Source organism: Nesoenas mayeri (genome assembly GCF_963082525.1).
Source record: "Nesoenas mayeri genome assembly, chromosome: 11".
NCBI lineage: Eukaryota > Metazoa > Chordata > Aves > Columbiformes > Columbidae > Nesoenas > Nesoenas mayeri.
The window spans coordinates 754249-775166 of record NC_137563.1 but is presented as its reverse complement, the minus strand read 5'-3'; the positions used below and the strand labels follow the sequence as shown (position 1 = coordinate 775166).

General features: G+C 49.2%; 1 protein-coding gene across 2 annotated transcripts in view; it reads right to left on the bottom strand.

Moving 5' to 3' along the window:
• ATOSA (atos homolog A) overlaps positions 1–11579 on the bottom strand; it is a 41196-nt gene extending 29617 nt beyond the window's left edge. For both annotated transcript variants that reach the window (XM_080351081.1, XM_080351082.1), the window contains exon 1: positions 11079–11579. In XM_080351081.1, coding sequence (XP_080207207.1) covers positions 11079–11094 — 16 coding nt within the window. In that variant the 5' untranslated portion in view covers positions 11095–11579. The remainder of the gene's footprint in view (positions 1–11078) is intronic.
• Positions 11580–20918: the final 9339 nt, after the last annotated feature.

The window sequence follows — 20918 nt, the reverse complement described above, 5'->3', positions numbered from 1 at the left end:
ACAGGGCCGGGCGCCGATTGGCCCCGCCGGGCGAGCGCCGGCCCCCGCCCGGCCTCCCCCGCCCCGCCGGGGCAGGTGAGCGGCGGGGGGCGGGGGAAACCCGCGGCAGGAAGCGCTGCCAGCGGCACCGGAGCCTGCTGCTGCTGCTGGCGGAGAGCAGCGCCGTGCCACGCGTGCCCCTGCGCGGGAACGTGCTGCCGCGGAGCTGCTGGCACGCGTGGGAGCGCGGGGAGCGCGACCTCCCGCCGGCCGGGCCCCCGCGGGACACGGGGCCGAACGCCGAGCGGCACCCCGCGCAGCGGCACCCCGCGCAGCGGCACCCCGCGCAGCGGCACCCCGCGCAGCGGCACCCCGCGCAGCGGCACCCCGCGCAGCGGCACCCCGCGCAGCGGCACCCCGCGCCAGTTGCCCCCGGAGCCTGCAGGAGGCCAAGAGGAGGACCCGGGCGGGGTACCGGAGGAGGACCCGGGGGGGGTACCGGAGGAGGACCCGGGGGGGGGGACCGGAGGAGGACCCGGGGGGGGGGACCGGAGGAGGACCCGGGGGGGGGGACCGGAGGAGGACCCGGCTGCACACGGGCATCTCGCTCCCCGTACCAGCAAATAACTCCAGAACATCTGCGAGTGTGCGCGCTGGCACCGCACATTTAATGTCCACACCCCGCACCGGTGTGGAGAACGAGCCCCGAGCAGCAGGGTGCGAGGTGCTGAGCAACGACCCCGGAGCGGAAAAGGCCGGCAGCACCGCGGCCGCTGCTGCTCGGAACAGCTCAGCTGCACAAGGTGTTCTTTCTGACCCGCTCCGCAGCTTTCTAGCGGGCTAATTTATGATACTGTTTCCAGAGAGCAGTCTCAAAACTGCACATATTATTGTAAGTGCAGTCTAAACAACAGGTTGTCTGCATTAAACAACTTCATCCAGTCCTTAGCTATCAACAAGAACTAAAATGACATTCGCCATGTTAACATAATCAGCACATACACAAAATAATCCTGCTCCCTGCCTAACCACGTCACAAAACAAGAATAAAAGTCTTGTTCTGTAATAAGATGCCACAAAACTATGAGAAGTCCGGATCAAACCAGACTTCACGACCACATGGAAAAGCCAGTAGCACTCAGTAACTCATTCAAGAGCATGGAGAACATGGCACCGCACAGAACAAGGGCCGTCCCCGCGCACCCTGCGCAGCAGCGCCAGCCAGCCCTGGCTGGGAGAACACAGCCTACGCCAGGCTTCTAAGCAGACACTGTACCCGAGGAAGGCCGGATACCTTTAGTAGCTGGCCCATTTAAAGAGTGCGGATACAGCGCCTCATAGAAAGTTACATGCAAAACATAGCATTTCATCAGTCACTGACGTGCAAGCTTCCTGTATATTTTATCTCAGTTTGCTTTCCAAGTATTTTTCTTTCATGGAACATTTACTTCTGCAAAAACACCATAGTTTACATAGATGTCTGAAAAAGCAGTTTCAAGTTTTCTTCATTGAGCAACCACCCAGCCTTGGAAAGAGTTCTCAGATGATTTTCTATGAAACAGCTCTTCAATATCTATGGGCAGAATGGGAGGGCTAAGAGGAGCATTTATCACTCCGGTAAACACAGTGTGTTTAAAAGTTTTGGTAACATGAGGGAGAAGCAACAACCCCGAGTCAGCTCCCGTGGGCTGGCACAGACAGTGTTCAGGAGGCACCGGTTGTTCTTACAGGCCAACTGACCGTGGTTAGCGAGGAGCAGCTGCCCCGGGTGACAGGCAGACCCACCATAACGCTCCTACAGTCCCATACAGCGCTGCTGGGGTGCAACCACCAAGATCCTTCTCACACCTGGTATCCTTCAAACAGGAAAAGTAGGACAGCACGTTGACGCTCCAGCTTTTAGGCTTACCCGTAGATACACAGCTGCGCTCTGTGCGTGTTTGTGGGAGAACACCCAGAAACCCGTGCACTTGGCCTAATAAAACACTACATTCAGAAATGATCAATTCCAAACGACACGCACCTTGCAGCATGCTTCACTTCTCAGTTTGATCTTGTATGCTTCCACAAATTCCAGTAGACACAACACACACGATAACAGGACATTGCCAGTGTGACTGAACGTAACACAGCAGCAGATAGATATACATACAACTTAATCCTAAAACACATATTCCACCATAATAAAGTGGCTGCACTTAAAATACTACTAAACCCTTGCAGTTTTAATACTGCGCAAAATGACTAATAATAAGCAAGATAACCAGACTGTATTTTAACGCACCTTCTGCCACAAACAGGATAACACTTATTAAATATTTTTTTAAACTGAAGCCTTGATAAGAATGGATTTTATCCAACACCAGCCTGAGGAACAAGGTCCTACATGTTTCACAAAGCAGGAAATCCCAGCCAAGCGCAGTTCATCTCAGTATCAAGTCAACTACACATCAATTCAGCGACGCCAGTAATTGGCATCATCCCATTACAACACACCCAAGTGTAGTGTGTACCATACCTAAAAAAGCTGAAAGCATCAGATGCCAGTAGTTCCACTACAATTTTAAAACACAATCAGTGCAGATCGTAATGCTGCTTTACATTTCATACCAGAAGCTTAACCCAGAATGAAAACAACCACCTTGTAAAGTGTCTTAAAACATTTATGAAACTGAAGGCCATTACATATTCCCCAAATGAAGATAGGATGAAAGAACATGCAAATACATATTAAGCAGCACCACTTAACCTTTTCTCTCTAGCAGATCCAAAAATACTTTCTCACAGAAACCTGTTAAATTAGTGACACCATCAGCAGGAAACATCCGCACACAATACAATTAGAGCCAGTTACACCAATTTTAGTGAACTTCATCGCTCGATGTAAGATGAGGCAGATGTGTATTCTAGCAGATTTACACTGATCTCTTGACCTTTACCTTCAGTTTTTCCTATTATTATCAACTATTCCTCCTGCTCCAGCCCCAGAACCCAGCTACCTGGTTCTGCCCATTCACCATTGAACAGCGTGCACCCTTCTGAACGGGCTCTTCAGCCCCATCTCGCGCCAGCATGTGCGAGCGCTTACACTGACCCCCCTGCCCAGCAGTACCGCCGCTAGCGTAGCCACCACAGCAATCCTCACCCAGCCCGCTCCTCCAATCCTAGTCCTCCAGATATGTTGTTTCTCCATGGCAAACAAAATTTCTTTGGCCAAATAGCACGTGCTTCAAAAGGAAGAAGCTATTTCCCCTTCAAAATAAAGCAAAACAAAGCCATACTTCATGAAAAGGCGTCTGAAGTGGGAAACCTTGCCTAGGAAATATGCTTAAAGAGTCACACTTAAGGAAATATACAGCAGAGAAAAAGATGCTTTACCTTTCAGCAGCATGAGTGTTCACATTAACCCATGTCCCGGTCCATACTCATCTGGGCCATTTTGTTCCTGTTCAGTTCCTACCGGTAGGAAACTCCTACTGCTTTACTCCACGTCACTGGAGGACTTACAAAAGCTCTTCTCGTCCTGATGCATCTGTTCTCTTCCTCCCTGCCCCCAATCGAACTACTTCATTACAATTAAAAGCCTGATGGAAAAAGCTATAGCAAACAAGCACAAGTAAATAGGATGTCTTACTGGGGCTGTGTTGTAAATATTCAGAGCTACCATGCAAAGAAAATGCACTGATATTTGTGACTTCACAAAAAAACGCACAAGGCATCACCACAACGTATCATAAACTGGCGAACATGGAGGTTAAGCCTTCAGCAAGTGCTCATCAGGCATCTCCTCAGGTGTCACTGCAGCCAGCCCCTCTGCCCCCAGCCTGCAGAGCAGCTTTGTGCCCAGAGCTGGGGGAGCCACGCTTTGCTCCACGGACCTTGTTGGGCCGGTGCCCTGGCGGGGAACCCAGGAGAACAATCCTGCCCGGGGACAGGGCGTCCCACCGCCCCGGGAGCATGTGCGGAGCACAGCACCCCTCCCTGCCCCCGCCCCCAGAAACCATCGGCACCCCACCACGGCACTGACTGTGCCGAGCCTCACCATCCAACTCTGCCCTTCCCTCCCCATTACAGCCAACGACAAGATGATACTTGCACAGCACCCTGAGAAAGCAGCTTTATTGCAGTGCAGAGAAGTGTGAAACATGCCCTAGAAATCCTGAAGGCCCATTGGGGTCCAAAAGTAACCCCCGTGTGCACAGCGCCATCGAGAGGTTCAACCAGCATAGCACTCACCTGCCTGCAGTCTCACTGAAGTTCAGTCTAAAATGGACTGACTCACCAACCTGCTCCCAGAGGGCTCAACGGGAAAAAATGCCTAACTTCACAGGATACACAACGTGGAACAGATGACATGGCATATGTGCAACCAGAGACTTCTCATCTCAGATACATCCTCCTTTCATTATACCTCAGATGAAAGCCCAACCTGTTTTCCCCTAGAATCCAAGAAGTCACACTTAGCACAGCTTTGGGAAACACATCGATCGCTGCTAAGAGAAGAGCCTAAGTGCCCTGGTTACTGGTGCTACAGGCCTAGACAGACTGGATAAAGTCAAAGCAAAAGCAATGTGTATGGGAGGAGCTGCGGAGCTCCTCTTGCTGCTCCTAAAGAAAAATTCTTCAGACGACTTCTCAGTAAGACTATTTTGTTCACCTTTACTCTTAATAAAGGTTTGTCCATTCGGAACACCCGTGGAAGCATTTCACATGGAGTTCATCTGCTTCCACTGATTCACACACAGCTCTTCTCCACACCATCCCCGAGAACATCCTCAAACTATCCCATGACACCTTTGCATTTTGAGACAATATAATGTAATAATATACCAGATAGCACCTTCAAATAGTTTTGGTGCCAAACCTAACATTAAAAGGCAATGCAACAATCACTAGCGAAAAGAAGCAGTCACACCCATCTAACAAGGAGGAAATATACTAATACAAGCAAGTTAAGTAAACACTTTATTTGGTCAGAATAACAGCACTGAATTGTTAAGAACAGCTAGAGAATTTTCATGCCCCTTATAACCGTTTACAAGCAGCCTTTATAAAAATGCCTCCTCCAATCTTCGTACAGTTATGCGTGCAGATCAAGAATAGCTTCCCGTGGTCCGGCTGGGTGCTTACAGCTCTGTTCATCCCACCCCGCGCTGGACAAGCAGAGGAAGCAATGGGGTGTTCCAAAGTCCAGCCACGCAGCCGAGGGCGAGCGGCGCTGTGCTGCACGCGCTGCACCCGCTGCACCCGCTCCCGAGATGGGAAGGTCACGGTGCAATTGTACCTGCACTTCTAAAATAACTCAGACTGTAAAACTGCCTTCTGTCTAAACATTAAATACAAGTGACCTGAAGACTGAACAAGTTATCACCACTTTGAAAACCAGTGATGTGAGACACCTTCAAAAAAATCTAAAAACCATAGTTTACCGAGTATCACATCAGAATGGAGACAAGAGTTATATTAGAGCTGCAATTGCAATGAAACAGCAGGACCTTATTGACTAAAAGAACAGCTAATAACTGCCAGACCGTTACTCTAAACTTGCTATGGCTATTTCAGCACTATTTAACAGTTGCTATTAGTAGACCTTTGTCCAAATAACAAAAACATTTTATAAAGAGTGAATTAGAGCAAATTCTTTTAACAAATGTCATATAGCTAGCTTGTTCCCATCAGTGACTCTGTTTTCACAGAAGATTTCTAATTTTAATAAGCAGAATTTCATTTGGCAACAAACTCATATCTCTCATGAGAATCTGTATTTATAAATGCTAGCTTATTTTTAAAAACATTTAGAAATTGGCAGGCCTCAGATCCAATAATAGCTTCAACACTGCCCTTAACAACTAAGCCCAACCTAACATCAGCCCGGGGATCTGAGCGGCACGCCAAAGCTTCTCACTTCAGCAAGCGAACAACACGATCGGCAGGGTCATATAGCCCATGCCTATGGATTGGCGTAGCCACAAGCCCCAAAATATCCCCCTAAAGGCCACTCCAGCAGCATCGGTTTCAACAAGAGCCCCTCTGAAGGCAGCTGGTGTGGACAACCCCAACCAGACGGCAGAAAATGGCCAAGTTGTCACTAGTGTGGTTTGTTCCAAGAACAGGCACGCAGTGAAGAACTCTGGCTGTTGAACGCCAATACAAACACCCTCCCTGCTCAGGGAGGACTTGCCCTGCTGTCAGCACTCGCTACGGGTGGGAAAACTTTAACATAAGCAGGTATTCCAAACCAAAACTTGACATTTCCCAATTCTGTGAATGAATATCCTTATTTTCAGGAAAAAAAAAAAAAGCACCTTAAAGCTAAGAATTCTTCTAAGTTAGTATATTCCCATTTCTTGGGTGCAAGGACAGAGTTGTATTGAAAGTACCTAGGCCCTACCCTCAATTAAAAAAGCAGGGGAGACTTATGTTCCTGTCCACTCATCCTCATGCACCGCGTCTCCATATTACGTGTTTTCAGGACAAATTGGCTCTCACCAAAGATGAGGACTGTATGGCTTTGTGCCTTACAAATGGAGCTGGAGCACAATATCCTGAGCACCTGTCAGCGCGGCTGGCTCGGCTGCTTTACTATCCCCAGCAGTTCTAGCGTTTCGTTCTTCTCCAGAGCAAGCGGGCGTGCTTTGGCAGCGATCCCCGCGGGAAGGGCAGCGATCCCCGCGGGAAGGGCAGCACCCGCCCCTTCCTGCCCCCCGGCCACGCGCGCCCCCGGCACGTGCCCCGCGCGGCGTGTCTGCCAGCGCGGAGCAGCGTCACCCCCGCGCACCGTCCCCAACCTGCACTCACCTGCGCGGCCCAGCCCGCGGCACGGCCAACGCCTCTGGGGTGACAACGCCTCTGGGGTGACCGCGCCGCTCGGCAGGAAGCGCCGCATTTCCAGCTTATTGCTTTGTTTACTGGGTACATCACTCTGCCGCAGGTGCCGCGTGACATCGCGCTGAGAAGACACTGTAAAACCCGTGTGCCTGTGTCACAGTGCAATACAAGACACTAAAAGACCATCGATCCTTTTTCAGAAGGATGTTTTCACCTCCTGAGCTGCACACTCTGTAGCACAACATCTTTGCTAAAAAGTTTTCCAGAAAATCTTTCACTGACTTAACATTGGGCATAACGCTAAGCATTGTTTTTAAAAACAAGGGCCTTATCCAGATCTCCTAATGTAACAACTAACTCCAAAACTCCTAAACACTCTGGTTGAGCTCCCTTCACCCCAATCCCACGCCTCCTCAGCCTTCCTCATCAGAATCTGAAGAAGAAAAGCACTCAATCAACTGTTCATCTTCATTGATCTCTCCTCCAGCTTTCCTCACAGATACATCCAGAATCCTCCAGGTGTGTTTCCAACAGGAGGGAGCACACAGACCTGTGCTGAGCTGCGAGTTAGCTCCTTCCATACCAAACCACCAAATAAGGTGGAAGAAAGTCTCTTAACCCGGTTACTACAAACAGACCCAGCGGCACGTATCTGAGTTTGACTTGCAAAGGAGGAGGGAGAAGAGAAAAGCAGCCTAAGGAGGAGGGAGAAGAGAAAAGCGGCCTTCAGACTGATTGCTCCTTTCCTGCAGACAGAAAGCCATTTCTTTAAATTAGGATAATCTCAAAGACAGAACTGATGCTTCAAAAAGAGGCTTTTTGTTTAATTTGTAAGTGAAAACAGAATAGTCTCCATACAGAGAACACACAGCGGAGGAATAAACAAAGCAAGGTAATAAAAAAGTAAGAAAAGAGTAGAATAAAGTGATAAAAAACAGCCAGCATGCACATAGAGACAAACAAGCCTGTCTTCCTCCTTTAACTGATCAGTCATGCAGCAGGGGAGGGAGGAGGAAAGGGCAGTAACTCTGAGCTGTTTAGACTATAGTAAGACTTTTGAAGTCTTGTAATATTCCCACAGTAAAATATGAGAATGCTGTAGGTTCATCTAAACCACAAGATTTGTTCCAGTTGTGCACCAAGTGTACTCTAAGAGGACATAACAAGCCTTCCAAGTTTGGCAGTAAGCTATCACCCTGACATTATGCAATGTTTTCATTAACTGCGATGGTGAAACAGTGTGTTTATACAGTTCACGAACAAAGCTGAACTGGAAGAGTTCTGCTACGGAGCCTAGCTCTGTCTTCCAAACTCAATAAACCAGCAAAGCGATCAGAAGTCATCAGAACGAAGTTCACTAGAAGCAAGAGCAAAGCTCTGTACTTGAGAAAGGAGACAGCGGCTCAAACACGCAACGCGAAGCAGCTGAGCAGGCAGCTGTGCTGCAGAGACCGAACGGGGATGGGTCAGGGACCAAAGCTGGGTAAGCTGGTATGATCTTACTGCAGAAAGATGAAATAAAAAACCTCAAACATCACTCCAAAACCACTGTAATAAAGACAGATAGATAGATAGATAGATAGATAGATAGATAGATAGATAGAGCAAGCAGTGCCTGTCCACACTGACACCCGCCTGATGGGTGAGTCCCGAGCGATGCGCACGAGCCATGTCCTGCGGATGCTCTGTGCCTTTGCATGGCAAAGGAGTACGTCCACATTTTTACCTGCACTTTCAAAGCTCTCTTCTCCTGCTCCATGGATTTGCTAAGCTACACTCCACATTCACCTCCTCCATACTGCTCTCATATATTGCATGTTTATATCCATCATTTTCCAACTTGCCTTATTATGAAGAAAGGTGAGTACCCTAGGGCCAAATTTCCCTTTTTTTCTTCATTTCTGCTCATTCCTCTCACCTCCTTAAATCAAAATATTCTATAACATTTCCCACGGATAAAAAGCGGTTGCACATTTAGATCTCCCCTTTCTCCTCCTTGACTACCCATTTTTGCTGGTGACAACAAGAATCTTATTGATCACATGACAAAGGCTAACCCGTATCTTCTCCCAACATGCCCAGGCATCACCATCCTATTAGATATAGTTTTAAGTTTATATTCTAACTACAAGAACTGTATCCCTCTGCTCCAAATGCATCGCTATATAATTATTTGTAATAATGAAAAAAAGCCCAAAACATTTCAAGTCTTTTTAAGTCTGTTTCCTCATGTTTCATGTGGTGTGTGGATCTGCAGCCTTCTCAGGATTTTGGGGGTGAAGACTGTGGGCGCTGAGGGGTCTGTTCTCCCCGGCCCTTGCCGTGGATTTGGGACGCTGGGCAGCAGGTGACCGCACACTTGGCCGCTCGGGTCCTGCGGTGCAGCTGCTGTGCACAAAGCAGCACAAGCAAACATTCGCATGATTCCTGCGTCCTAAGAGTCTCTGGGCTGCACGTGGCATTTAGGCAGCACTTCCACAGCCCCTTTTGTGCATGGCACCGCTCTATTACATTAGCAAACAGCTAAGCCAGAGGTATTCACTGAAATGGCTGGGGATACTCTCCAGTGTTAGTTATCTTAAAAGAATCTCATCACATTACTTCTAAAGGGTTTCAGCCACTTTGCGATACACATTTTACAACAGATAATCTCAAATTTATTAACTGTCAGCTTAGGAAAAAAATAATTAGACCACAATATCAACAACCTAATTACTTTCTTTCTTTATAAATTTGGTTCCCTCTACACCACGTTGGTTAAAAAAGGCTTCTGATCACTTATCATACAGCGACTGAAGATGTTTCCCATGTTCTAACTTTTCCTACCTAAAAATTAAAGAAAATAATAGACAAAGGCCTCATGGAGGTTTTGAACTACTACAGCAGAGCATTTTGAAGCTGCAAACATTGGCTATTTTGAGTTTTCTTTCACCCTTACAGGACATAGTTTTCAAACTTTGAGGTCTGGCATTAACACGTAAAGAGATTCTCAAAACCAGCCTGCCTCACCGCAATGGATCAGGGGAAGGTTTAAGCAATTAGGAAACAAGGAAGAAAGCAATGAGAAAATCCCATTTCAAGTCCCAAGTACTTAAACTCCATTAATTTATGCATGTTTACAATAATTTCTGTGCTATCTGTGCAATCATCACACCATATAATCCTTACAGCACATACGCACAAAAAAATCCACCTAAGAGTGGTCATTTATGCGATGTCACTATTAGCAAACATGTCATTAACAAACCTAATTAAGATGTGTATGTCATGTAAGTGTTAGTATTTAACACGCGAATATCTAAGATATACTGAAGTGTTTCTCAAAGCATCAAAGTGATTATAACACAAACAGAATGTTTTTAAAACTGAAAGCAACCAAGTAAACAACACACTTATCAGAACTTTAAGAAACCCAAATATCTAAACAAGGAATTTTTTTTAGTTAACGCTCAGAATTGTAAACAATTCATAAGGTATAATAAGATCATAATCATAATTTTAAACAAATCATGAGATTTGTTTAAAAAACTAATCTTGCCGTAACTAAGAGGAATCAATAATCACTGCTCGTGTGGATCAAAATAGAAGTCATGACATATTTTGGACTCTAGGGGCATCAGCAGCTGTTGCTACACTGCCAAAGGGCTGAAGGGTTATAAACATATACACACATAGACTTTATTTTTCTGTAAAAGCAGATTTCAATAATCCAGACAAGGCGGTAACCAAATGACGGTGAAAAACCACTATTTCGGCACGCTTGTTACGATACATGTCCTTTGTAACTGGAACAAAAACCATTGCTCGGTTATACAACACAGATGGAAGCAATGGTTATTTCCAGGGTGTTTTTCAGCCACATTTTGACATTTTTGTGCATTGTCTGTCGGTGCCGATTCGCCCCTGACCGGCTCTGGCCCGGCACTGCGGTTCTGTGCTAACGAGGCGACGGTGCCTGACACGCAAACTGCAGCATTCCCAGAGCAACAGCAGTTCGCTCCGGTGTTTGTCTCCCTTCCACTCAGCCCAGACAATGGAACGCCGAAGGGCAGGCAGGACACGGGGCTGTTAATCACCTCCGGAGGTACCTTCACGGGATCGTTAGCATTTCCCGAGGGGAACCCGGGTACCTGGAGTCTCCCACCCCCAAAAATGAGAGGGGGTAGGGGGGGTAAGGAAATAGAGCGATAACACTGAAACGAAATATAGGGCTATTTCTACTCCTAGAAGCAAAGCAAAGCAATAAATAAATATTTTGGTAAACCCTTTACCTCGTTCCGGCTTCATTCTGTCCGTTTCCTCGGAGAGGTCTGAAGGAGCCGCGGCGCTCCGCCGCTCCCCCCGCGCAGACCGGCCGCCGCTGCCTCCCGCAAGCGCTATCAGTTATCTGCCGTGTGCCGAACCGAGCGGCCGGGCCCGGCCGCGCCGCCGGGGGCTGTCCCGGCCCGCCGCCCCAGCTGTGCCCGCCGGCAGCAGGCGGAGCGCGGCGGCCTCTCCCCGCGCCCGGCCAGCGTGTCCTTCCGTGACACGGCGCCGCGCGGGGCTATTTATAACCTGCCGGGGAAAAAAATCCCACAACAACAGACCTCGGCTCACCCCCGGCCGCGCCAGCTCTGAGTCACCGCGGCCCCGGGCGACGGCACCCGGCCCGAGTCCCCTCCCTCCCGCCGGCCCCGCGCAGCGAGCGGCTCGCCGGGCGCCCGCCCCGTCACCGCCCGGCGGCTGGCGGCGGGGGGCTGCCCGGCACCCGCATCCCCGGCCCCGCCGCTGCCGCCCGGGCTGCCGGGCCGTGCCCCTGGCGCTTCGCCGCGGTCAGACAGCCCGCGCCGCCCGCCGCCGCGGAGCGCTGCGCCCCATGGCCCTGCCTCCCGCCCTGCCTCCTCCTCCTCGCCGCTCACTAACTCCCCGCCCCTCCGCCGGGCACTCCCCGCCTCCCGCCGAGTGGGGCACACACATCACAGCCCGGCGGGCACGGCAGGGCAGGGCAGCTCGGCCGCGGGGCACCCGCCTGGCCGGCAGCGGGGAGCCCGGCAGCGCGGAGCCCGGCAGCGCGGAGCCCGGCAGCGACTGCCGGCCCCGCAGCGCCCCGCGCACCCGGCCCCTGGCCGGTCCCACCCGCCCCGCCCCGCGCCCGCCTCACGTGCCCCGCGGCGGCCAATCCCCTGCCCGCACTTCCTGCCTGGCTGCCCGCCCGCCGAGCAACTCGGTTGTCGTGGCAACAGACCGCGGGCCCGGCTGGGCCTGCTGGCGGCGGGCCGGCGCAGCGCCGCGCTGCCGCCCGTCGGCTTCCCCAGACCGCTTCCTCCCCTCCTGCCTTCCCCCCGCACGTACGGGGGTCTCGCTCCGCGGAGGAGCGCGGCCCTTCACTCACCCCGCTCCTGCGGGGGCTGGCGCAGCCCCCAGCCCGCTCCCGCGAAGGCCGTTCCCGCACCGCCGTCAGCCGCTCGCCGGCTGTCCCGCTCCGCCCGGGGCGGCCGCACGGATGCTGTCCCGCCGGACCCCCGTATTTCCACACGAGCGAGCGCCCATCGCCGCCGGGCGCTATGAGCTGATCTATATAGGCGCCCGCCGCGCAGCGCGGTGACTCAAAGCGCGAACTGCCGGCCCGCGGGCGATCGCGCCCCCGCCCGCTTAGGCCGCCCCGCCAGAGGAGCCGCGAAAGAGGCGACAAGGCCGCGTTTGTGTCCCCTCACGGCCCATTGACCGCCCTGCCTGGCAGCGCATCTCACTGCTAACCGGTGCGGGCAAACAGCGGGGTCAGCTGGGCTGCGGTTACACAACCAACTTAATCCGGCAGAAATTCAAGTTCCCCGAAAGGGCCGGGCCTGCGCCATCCCTCGTTTCGAGGCCTGTGTGGCTCTGGCAGAGCAGGCCGGTCAACGCCGCCCTCCCCGGCGCTGCCCCGGCCAGTGGTGACTGGAGTGCCTGTGGCACCGTGTCCCGCTGACAGCAGAGGGAACGGGCCTCCCCGCTTCCAGCGGAGCGCCAGGGCCCACCTGCAGACCGTGCCACGGCCAGGGGAGGCCTCGCGGGCAGCCCTGTTGCTCGAGCCGGGCTCAGGAAAGACAGAGGGGTGATACAGGCCCCTCTTGCTTTGATGTGGTCCTGCAGTTGGGATATACGCAGTCATCGCACTGGCAATTCCCTGCCGCTGTGATTATTGTTTACTAACACTTCCATCTTACGGACTGAGCCGTATGGAGACCACTCATTCCTGACAACAAGGCGATTTATAAATATGATATATAAATATAAATGATATATAAATATCTTCTGCCCTTTCTATAGAGAAACAATGCTCATGGGTCAATCAACTGCCCCCGCTTTCTGGCGTGCCAGGATCCCAGCAGATGCATATACAGGTAGACAAGCAGCCACGGAAGATATTGCAAAGAACATAAAATTCCAGAACAACTCGGTTCTATGCTGTTTGGCTCATATGAGCTGAGTCTGTTTCCCCCTCTCATTTATCAGCTGTGCGTCATTACACTGGGAGGGTTCTTCAGAGAATAAGCTGTCCAGTAAACACCTCTCATTTCAGCCATACCCTGAGCTACACAGGCAAGTAGGAGGGTATCACATGCGGTGCTTTGATATTACATTCATGAGTACAGGAGCGTCACTTCTGTTGCTGTGTGACTGCTGTAGATGTATTTGGTAATTACAGATCTCAGAGCTCTCCACCGGATGCAATATAATTGCAAATGTGGCAATCCAGAATTATAAAAGGAGGAATTTGACTGAGCAATAAATGGGGTAGGTGCATGTACATGTGAAGATCAGCATGACTACACTGGGCATGATTCAGCCACCTGTCAGATCCTCCTACCACTGATAGTCATCCTAATGAGAAGTCACATCTTTTAGGCCACTAATTGTTTCTGTAAAACATTGTAAATTAGTTTGTAGCTTGTTCTAATATTGGTTTTACAGTCAAAAGTAAAATCTGCCTTTCTACCGTTTAACTATAACTGTATCTATTTAACTATTATGCTTCACATAGTATTTTTTAATAGTTTTTAGAGTCTTAATCTCACTTCAGCAATTTTTAAACAGCTCACCAGACACAAATAGGCCCAGCTTCCAAGAAAATGCTCTCACAAAGCACTTTCTCCATAGTGTTTTCTTAATTAATGAGCCTATAGTAAGTGCACACTTTCCCATTACTTCATGGTTCTTCTCAGGATTTCAAGCTAATGGAAAATGCAGGTGCCAGCCCCAAAACCACTAATCATTTAAAAAAAATTCTAAGGAATATGACAAGAGTAAGCCAGGCCTGGTGTGCAGAGCCCTGCTCTTCGGGACTGCACAGGGGATTCCAGGTCAGCTTCCCCTCTTGAGACCGTATCTGCACCCAGGGAGCAACAGGTATGTCTAAGATACATGTTTCACTTCTGGCTGCGCTTCAGACAAAGAAGGACAGTTTCCCATTTGACCAGATAGACATATAGCACCTGAAAAAAAGCAGAACACCACATTGAGAATGAATAGATCTAATTCAATGATATTTCATATATAATATTAAAAGCAAAATAAGGTTAATCATTCCAAACAAATTTGTGCGCTTATTTGGCTAAAAATGCCCTTGAACTCATAACTTTCCTCCCAGTCACCAACCAATGAGCGCTGCATGAATACACAGAGAAAATACGGCATAAGGGGCTTCAACCACGGGAATTCGCTGACATGCACCCAGAAACCTTTTGAGAACAATGACAGTTGCAGTGACAACGCATTTCTGATCTCAGAAGCTGAACATCAGGTTAAAGCGTCTGAAAGGTGCATGGCTGCATTCAGCATCACGCAAAAGCGGGATTAGCTTAGAAATGCGAACAAAACTTTAACTGCCCTCCCACGGCCAAGTCCAGATCAACACGTACTGCTGGGAACAAGCAGGGACAAAACCAGGTTTCCTTACCAGTTTGTGTCTTACGGTTGGTTAACTTTGGTGTGGAGACCCATGAGAGCTGAGGTTGCAGCATCCACGCAGTCGCAGCGGCTCCTGCACGCGCGGTCTCTGGTGTTGAAGAGCTGAGCTTCAGCGGCAGCCCCTTTCTGAGCAGAAATCCTCACAGGACACTGCACCTCTTTATCTTCTGAGTGTGTCAGACCCCTCTGATGAGCACTACCCGTGTGCACTTTGACTGAAACTGGCCATCAGACTTAAAAATAACCAGCGCTGTCACATAAGACTTGTTCATCTAGAATATAAGTTGTTTTCTTTGTTTCCTTTGAAGTAAATCAAGACAATGTATGGCTGTGTTTTCTTGCAGGACTTCAGCACTACGCTTTCGGCATGGTCCTGCAACAGAGTGTATTTCAGGTTATATCCACAAGAGTCTTTTCAGCTTTAATCATCAAAGAAGTGATGTCTGATGCAGCAGATCGAGATTCCTGGAGGCAATTACTGCCTGTTAAGTGATGTGGCACAACTGCTTTTGACACAGCTGCCACCTCTGTGGTGTAAAGCCACCACACTTGGGAGAATGTTACAGCCAAAGGACGGAGACGTCAGAGATAGACTAAAAGATACAGTTTGCAATGAAGCAGATTTGAAATGTGCTAAAAAAAAATTATGAAAAATCAACTGTAATTAAATTGTCACCAGTAGTAACCACTTTGGAAAGAGCATTAAAATAGAAACAAGTTATGTGCTTGCAGGGATTTATTAGTCCACAAGAACAGAAGCCCCAGCTGTTACTGAAACGGAGAGAATTATAAACCAATATAATTAAAATGTCAATATGCTCTAGAAGTTTAGGTTTGGGAGTTATGGCCATTTGGGGGTTGATTTTTGGTTAATCATCACATACAGATCAGTGGGTCTAGTTGAATGGAAGAGAACTCGTCATTCTTTCTCAAGATACCTATAACCACAATAGCAAGGATAGCTTGAGAGCGTTGTCTCCTCTGTGTCTGCCTGCCTTTGTGTCACTGCCTCCAATACTTCTGACTATGTTTTAGCCTCATTTGTCTTTATTTAACAGCTGGATTTAAGTATTTTAGTAGCATCAAGGCAAACATTAAAAAAATACCAGCTCTGAAAGAGAATAGTAGTGTCTCAGCTGAAGCTGCGACTGGTGGTAATGGAAATATAGAAGCATGAAGACAGGTAAGGCCAATGCTCTGACACATACAGAAGGGTGGTTAGGCGATGTAATCTAAGCAGATACCTACAGAGTAAGATCACAACAGTGAAGTTTTATTGCAACAGCTCTTGACTAATCAGGCGGTAATGCACTGACAAGTGAACCATCTACTTGTGAATAGATTGTTAATTTCCGAAAGAGAGGGAGATTATTCTGTTTTACAAGGAACTTTTCTGTGGCTGTAACATTCATTCCAGACTGTAAAAAGGTTGTTCAGGGTTTTTCTTCAGTATTTTGTGAAGGGGTTGGTGCCAGTTCACTGATGAATGCTAACACCAGCCAGTGTTTACCCAGGAGTGAGCTTGATGGAACCATTAATCAGAAATATATAGGTTTCTGTATGAAAATTGAAGCTTTTGTAGCAAAAGCAAGGCCTGACATTCCCTGAACAGAAGCTGGATATACATGTTTGCCAAGAGAAACAGCAGGATGTCCCCAACAGTGGCATGTTTGGGGAAAAAGCAGCACGAGACCTGTTTCCAATCTAGGTCATCTCTCAGCACTCAGCACTCTCGCTTTACTTCTGAGCAGGTATATCCAGAAGCTATAGCCCAGTTACTCATCGCAGTGATTGGGCAAGAATCCAAGCACCCCATTTATATTATTTCCATGGAAAGTGAGCACATAACACTTGGAAGAAGGTGTTTGGAGTTTCGCAGTGCTACTTTCCTATTGCTAATGCCTTGATCTATCTCGCAATAATTTCCAGCACAGTTCTGCACGAGTAATTGCACCAAATTAATGACTGGTGTAACTCCACCTGGTAGGAGTTCACCAAGTTCAACTTCTGATGGCTCTGCCAGCCCGGTTTACTTTGGGTGTCCTGCGGCAGCCGCAGGGCCACGGTTCAGCGTGCTCTCCTCCCGCAGCAGGACCCGCGCTGGCACCCTTTGCCCTCACCTGCCTCCACTGCCACCGGCTCCTCAGCTGCAGCTTGTGCCACAACCCCCTTTTGCCGAGTTTCCTACTTGCCTGTCTGCAGACTTGCCATCTGCTGTGGTTTGGCCCGGCAGGTATCTAAACACCACACACGTTCGCCTGCTCCAGCCGCCCCGGTGGGACAGGAGGGAGAATCAGGAAAAAAAAAGGGAAACCTGGTGGGTTAAGATAAAAACAGTTTAATAGGACAGAAAGGGAATCAATAACAACAACAATTATAATAACAATAATAGAGTATATAAAGGAAGTGATGTGCAATGCAGTTGCTCACTAGCCATGGATCGATGCTCAGCCTGTTCCCAAGCAGCAGTTCCCCTGGCCGGCTTCCCCCAGAATATATACTGAGCATGGTGTCCTATGGTACGGAATATCCCTTTGGATCAGCTGTCCTGGCCGTGCCCCCTCCCAGCTTCTTGTGCACCTGGCACAGCCTGAGAGGCTGAAAAGTCCTTGAGTACTTAGCAACAACTAAAACATCAGTGTGTTATCAGCATTATTCTCATTCTGAATACAGAGCACAGCCCTGTACCAGCTACCAGGGAGAAAATTAACTCTATCCCAGCCAAAACCAGGACACCGTACCACTCAGCCTCTGCCAGGCAGGGCTTTGGGCTGACCGGTTCCAGGCAGCGCTCGCCCGCTGCCACGCTGGTCCCGTTCCAGAGGTGCGCGGTGCCATAGGCGGAGCAGCGCCAGTGAACCTCCAAAGGGCCACCTGGTTGTACGTCACACCCATCAAGCACGGCTGTTGCACCTTGGAGAAAACTGACACAGTGAACATGCTTGCAACACATCCAAGAATTACTACAGCCACACTGCAGGTATTGAAATGACAGACAATTTTCCATAGGCACCATAAATGAAAAGGATAGTTCGTTTATGTAGAGGAGTGATAGCCTTGCTGGAGCAGCAAGCCCAGCCTATAATTCCACCCAGGCTAAATTAATACCACAACTCTTCCTAGACTTACAAGAGAGTAGGGCAGGAAAGTATCACGTTGTTAAATAAGGGCAGTATTTAATGTAACCACATGCATGGTTTACAAGAGGAGTCACATATCATTTACTAAAGTAGTCAGTGAGTTGGGGCTTATTAGGTAAACACCAGAGCTATTGCAAAACTGCCCTGGTCTTGTTCTAAATATTTTAGTTGCATAGTTATTAGCCAGAACCCTTCTAATGCATTCAGGGCTATTTAGTGGCATAAGCTACAGGTTAACAGTGAATACCAAATGAAACAGCACTGAGCAGAAAGGATTGCACATAGTCAATCAGGACTGATATCTTCATTACAGAAATGTGAAAATTACCCAGATGTGGGTTTCACTGGTTCCCATTTTTTGTTCTTCTTTAGCTAAAATGTGCTCCCTGACATTCCATTCATTAGCTGCTGTCCTCTAATCGTATAGTCCATAGGGAAGAACGCTACCGCCCACCTCACTCGTGTCAGGGCCGCTTGTATCAGCCATGGACCCGGCTCCACTCTCTCCATATACCAAACCTTTCCTGATAAAGACCAAGCCCATGTCTCGCACCCCAAGCATAGTGTTTGTAAGCTCTACTGTACCCAAACCAACACAATTTCTCTTTTCAGGAGTCTGACATCCTCTGAAAGTGAGAGCACAAGAGCAACTGCAGCAAAAAATCAGCATTAAAAATTAAAAGCTGAAAGGCCTGATTATACTTCGCTGTGTAAAAACCCCACTAACCATGTCTGGCAAATGTCATCGATGGTCAAATCCTTGGCACGTACACAAAGGTCAACTCTCCTTCAAACAGAGGGAGCTGGGATTTCAACTCGGGCTGTATTGGGTAGCGCTTGCTTTGCTGCTTTCACTCTAGATCAATTATAATTCTAATCCCTATCAGATTTATTCTGATGTTGTGTAACATTTGAAGGGGAAGGGAAGTCGACATTTGTTCCGGGATCTCAAACAAACGCAGTCAGGTACAGGATGTAGACTGAAAAAATAAACAACATTGCCGTAAGTTATCAAATTGCTCACTTTTGGATGTCAATTAGAGCTTGAAAATGAAAAAGATCCCTGTACATATTTATAGCAAAGTCAACCTTTACTTAATTAGGCTAGGTACTTTTTAAAAAGGAGCGATACAGTTAGAACATTGTAGCTGTATCTGTGCTTATGTTGCTTTTGGCTCTTTCTGAACTTCTTGGTTAATTTATTTTCCCTTTAAGTTGTTTAACTGAGTTTCTTTCTTTGCACAAAACACGAGCAGCTCCACTGCCTGGAAAACACAGAGCCTGATTGTTCTCCCGCTTACACCAGTGCACACCAGCAGTGATCCCACCAGCCCATAGAATTACATCAATGTAAAGCTGATGTCAGAGATAGCAATCAAAGCCCTTGTTGCAAAGTTAATTGTTTTTGCTTAAAAAAAGAAAAGATGAGCACAGAACACATTTGTTCTCCTTCTCAACTGAAATGTCAGAGAAGTGCTGCAGTTTTGGCATCTGCTCTGTGTGGGATTTGCACACATGGATCACGTTTCAGAAGCAGGGCCTGAGTCACAACTCATCACGCTGCGAGTCCATCGCCTTGCTCTGTCTTTAAGGGAGGGGTTTGTCCCCTTTTGCTGTTACTGAGATGACTTTTTCCACTGCCCAGAGCCAGTAGCAAACTGTCACCAGCTATCAGCAATACAGCTCCAGCAACAAATACGTGGCACGTTCTTCAAAGCCATTCCTCAGCTTCGCTTCACCAAGTCAGTTGTTCTGCATACTTAATTCTTTCAGATTTTTGCTCAGCACACGAAAGCAGCACCATACCAAGCCTTACAATCTCCCCCTCCCCTCTTCTTTAAGTAAGTACATTGCTTGGGAAAGGACCGCGTGTGGATCTGGGAGGCGGAGGCCGTGTTGGGGCTCCGTCTGGCTCAGGACGCTGCTCCGACGCGTGGCAGGTGCCTCCTGCACGCCCCAGCACAAGCCGCAAACCGCGTGAAGTCACTTCACTCACACTTCACATGGCTCTGGTCACTGCAGCACCAAATACTCATCCCTGCTTTGTTACCAGCCTTTGGATCCACCTCCCTTGGTTAACAATCTGAAAGCCATGTCCTCCTTGCGATGGGAACTTGCTGTGGCACGAGCCGCAGCCTGTTGGGCGGCGCAGGGCAGGGGCGAGCAGGCGGGCGCTGACCCCGCGGCTGTTCGGACACCGGGGGGCTGGCAGGGCACCCCCCGCTCACCTTGCACCCCTGGCTGCCCCTGGCTTGTTTACCTTGGCAGATTTTGGGTGCTGACCAGGAAACACCAGGTTTTGTTTGCACTGTGGGACTCCCCTTCTCCTCCAGCTGTACAACAGGTGCCACAAGTGTCACCTGGCGGCAGCCCCGGCTGTTGTATAACAGCGGCTGACGCTGCCCGCGTGGTGTCAGCGGGGACTGAGCCTGCGGGCGTCACACAAGCCAGAGCCGCGTGTCTGACTGACGCGCTCTGCCCCGCAAACAACTTGCACCTGAAGTTTCAAAGGGCGTGATTTGGAAATGTCAATAAAATTGGCGCTGGTCTTTTTTTACGATGTTACTTAAACACCAAGAACACCATGGGTGCTGATCAGTTCCTTACATTTGTATTATCCAGCAAAGCAGTAACCTGAAATTTGTTTACAAAATGAAGCACTTGAGGTGCCATGGCATGTGGAGAAGCTACAGCTTATGTTGAGGAGGAAACCCAGAGATTCCCTCGCGCTCCTCCGGGGTGAGGGAATATACCTGTTCAGTACTATAGTAGCAAGGAGGAAAATAGGCATTCCAGAGGTGAAGAAAACAAGTGGAGAATGCAGTAAGTTAGTTATAGATGAACACAAATGGGACAGCAAGGCTGATCAGCTCTGCTCAGACAGGGACTGTCCTCACCAGCCTCCCAAGCCGTCCTGAGCCAGCAGTGCCCGGGCAGCACCGGCCCCGGAGCGCGGAGCCGGAGGAGCCGGGTGGGCAGCCCTGCGTTCCTCCCCTCCCTCAATGGAAGCCGAACAGCGTTTCATCCTCTGGAGTATTTGTG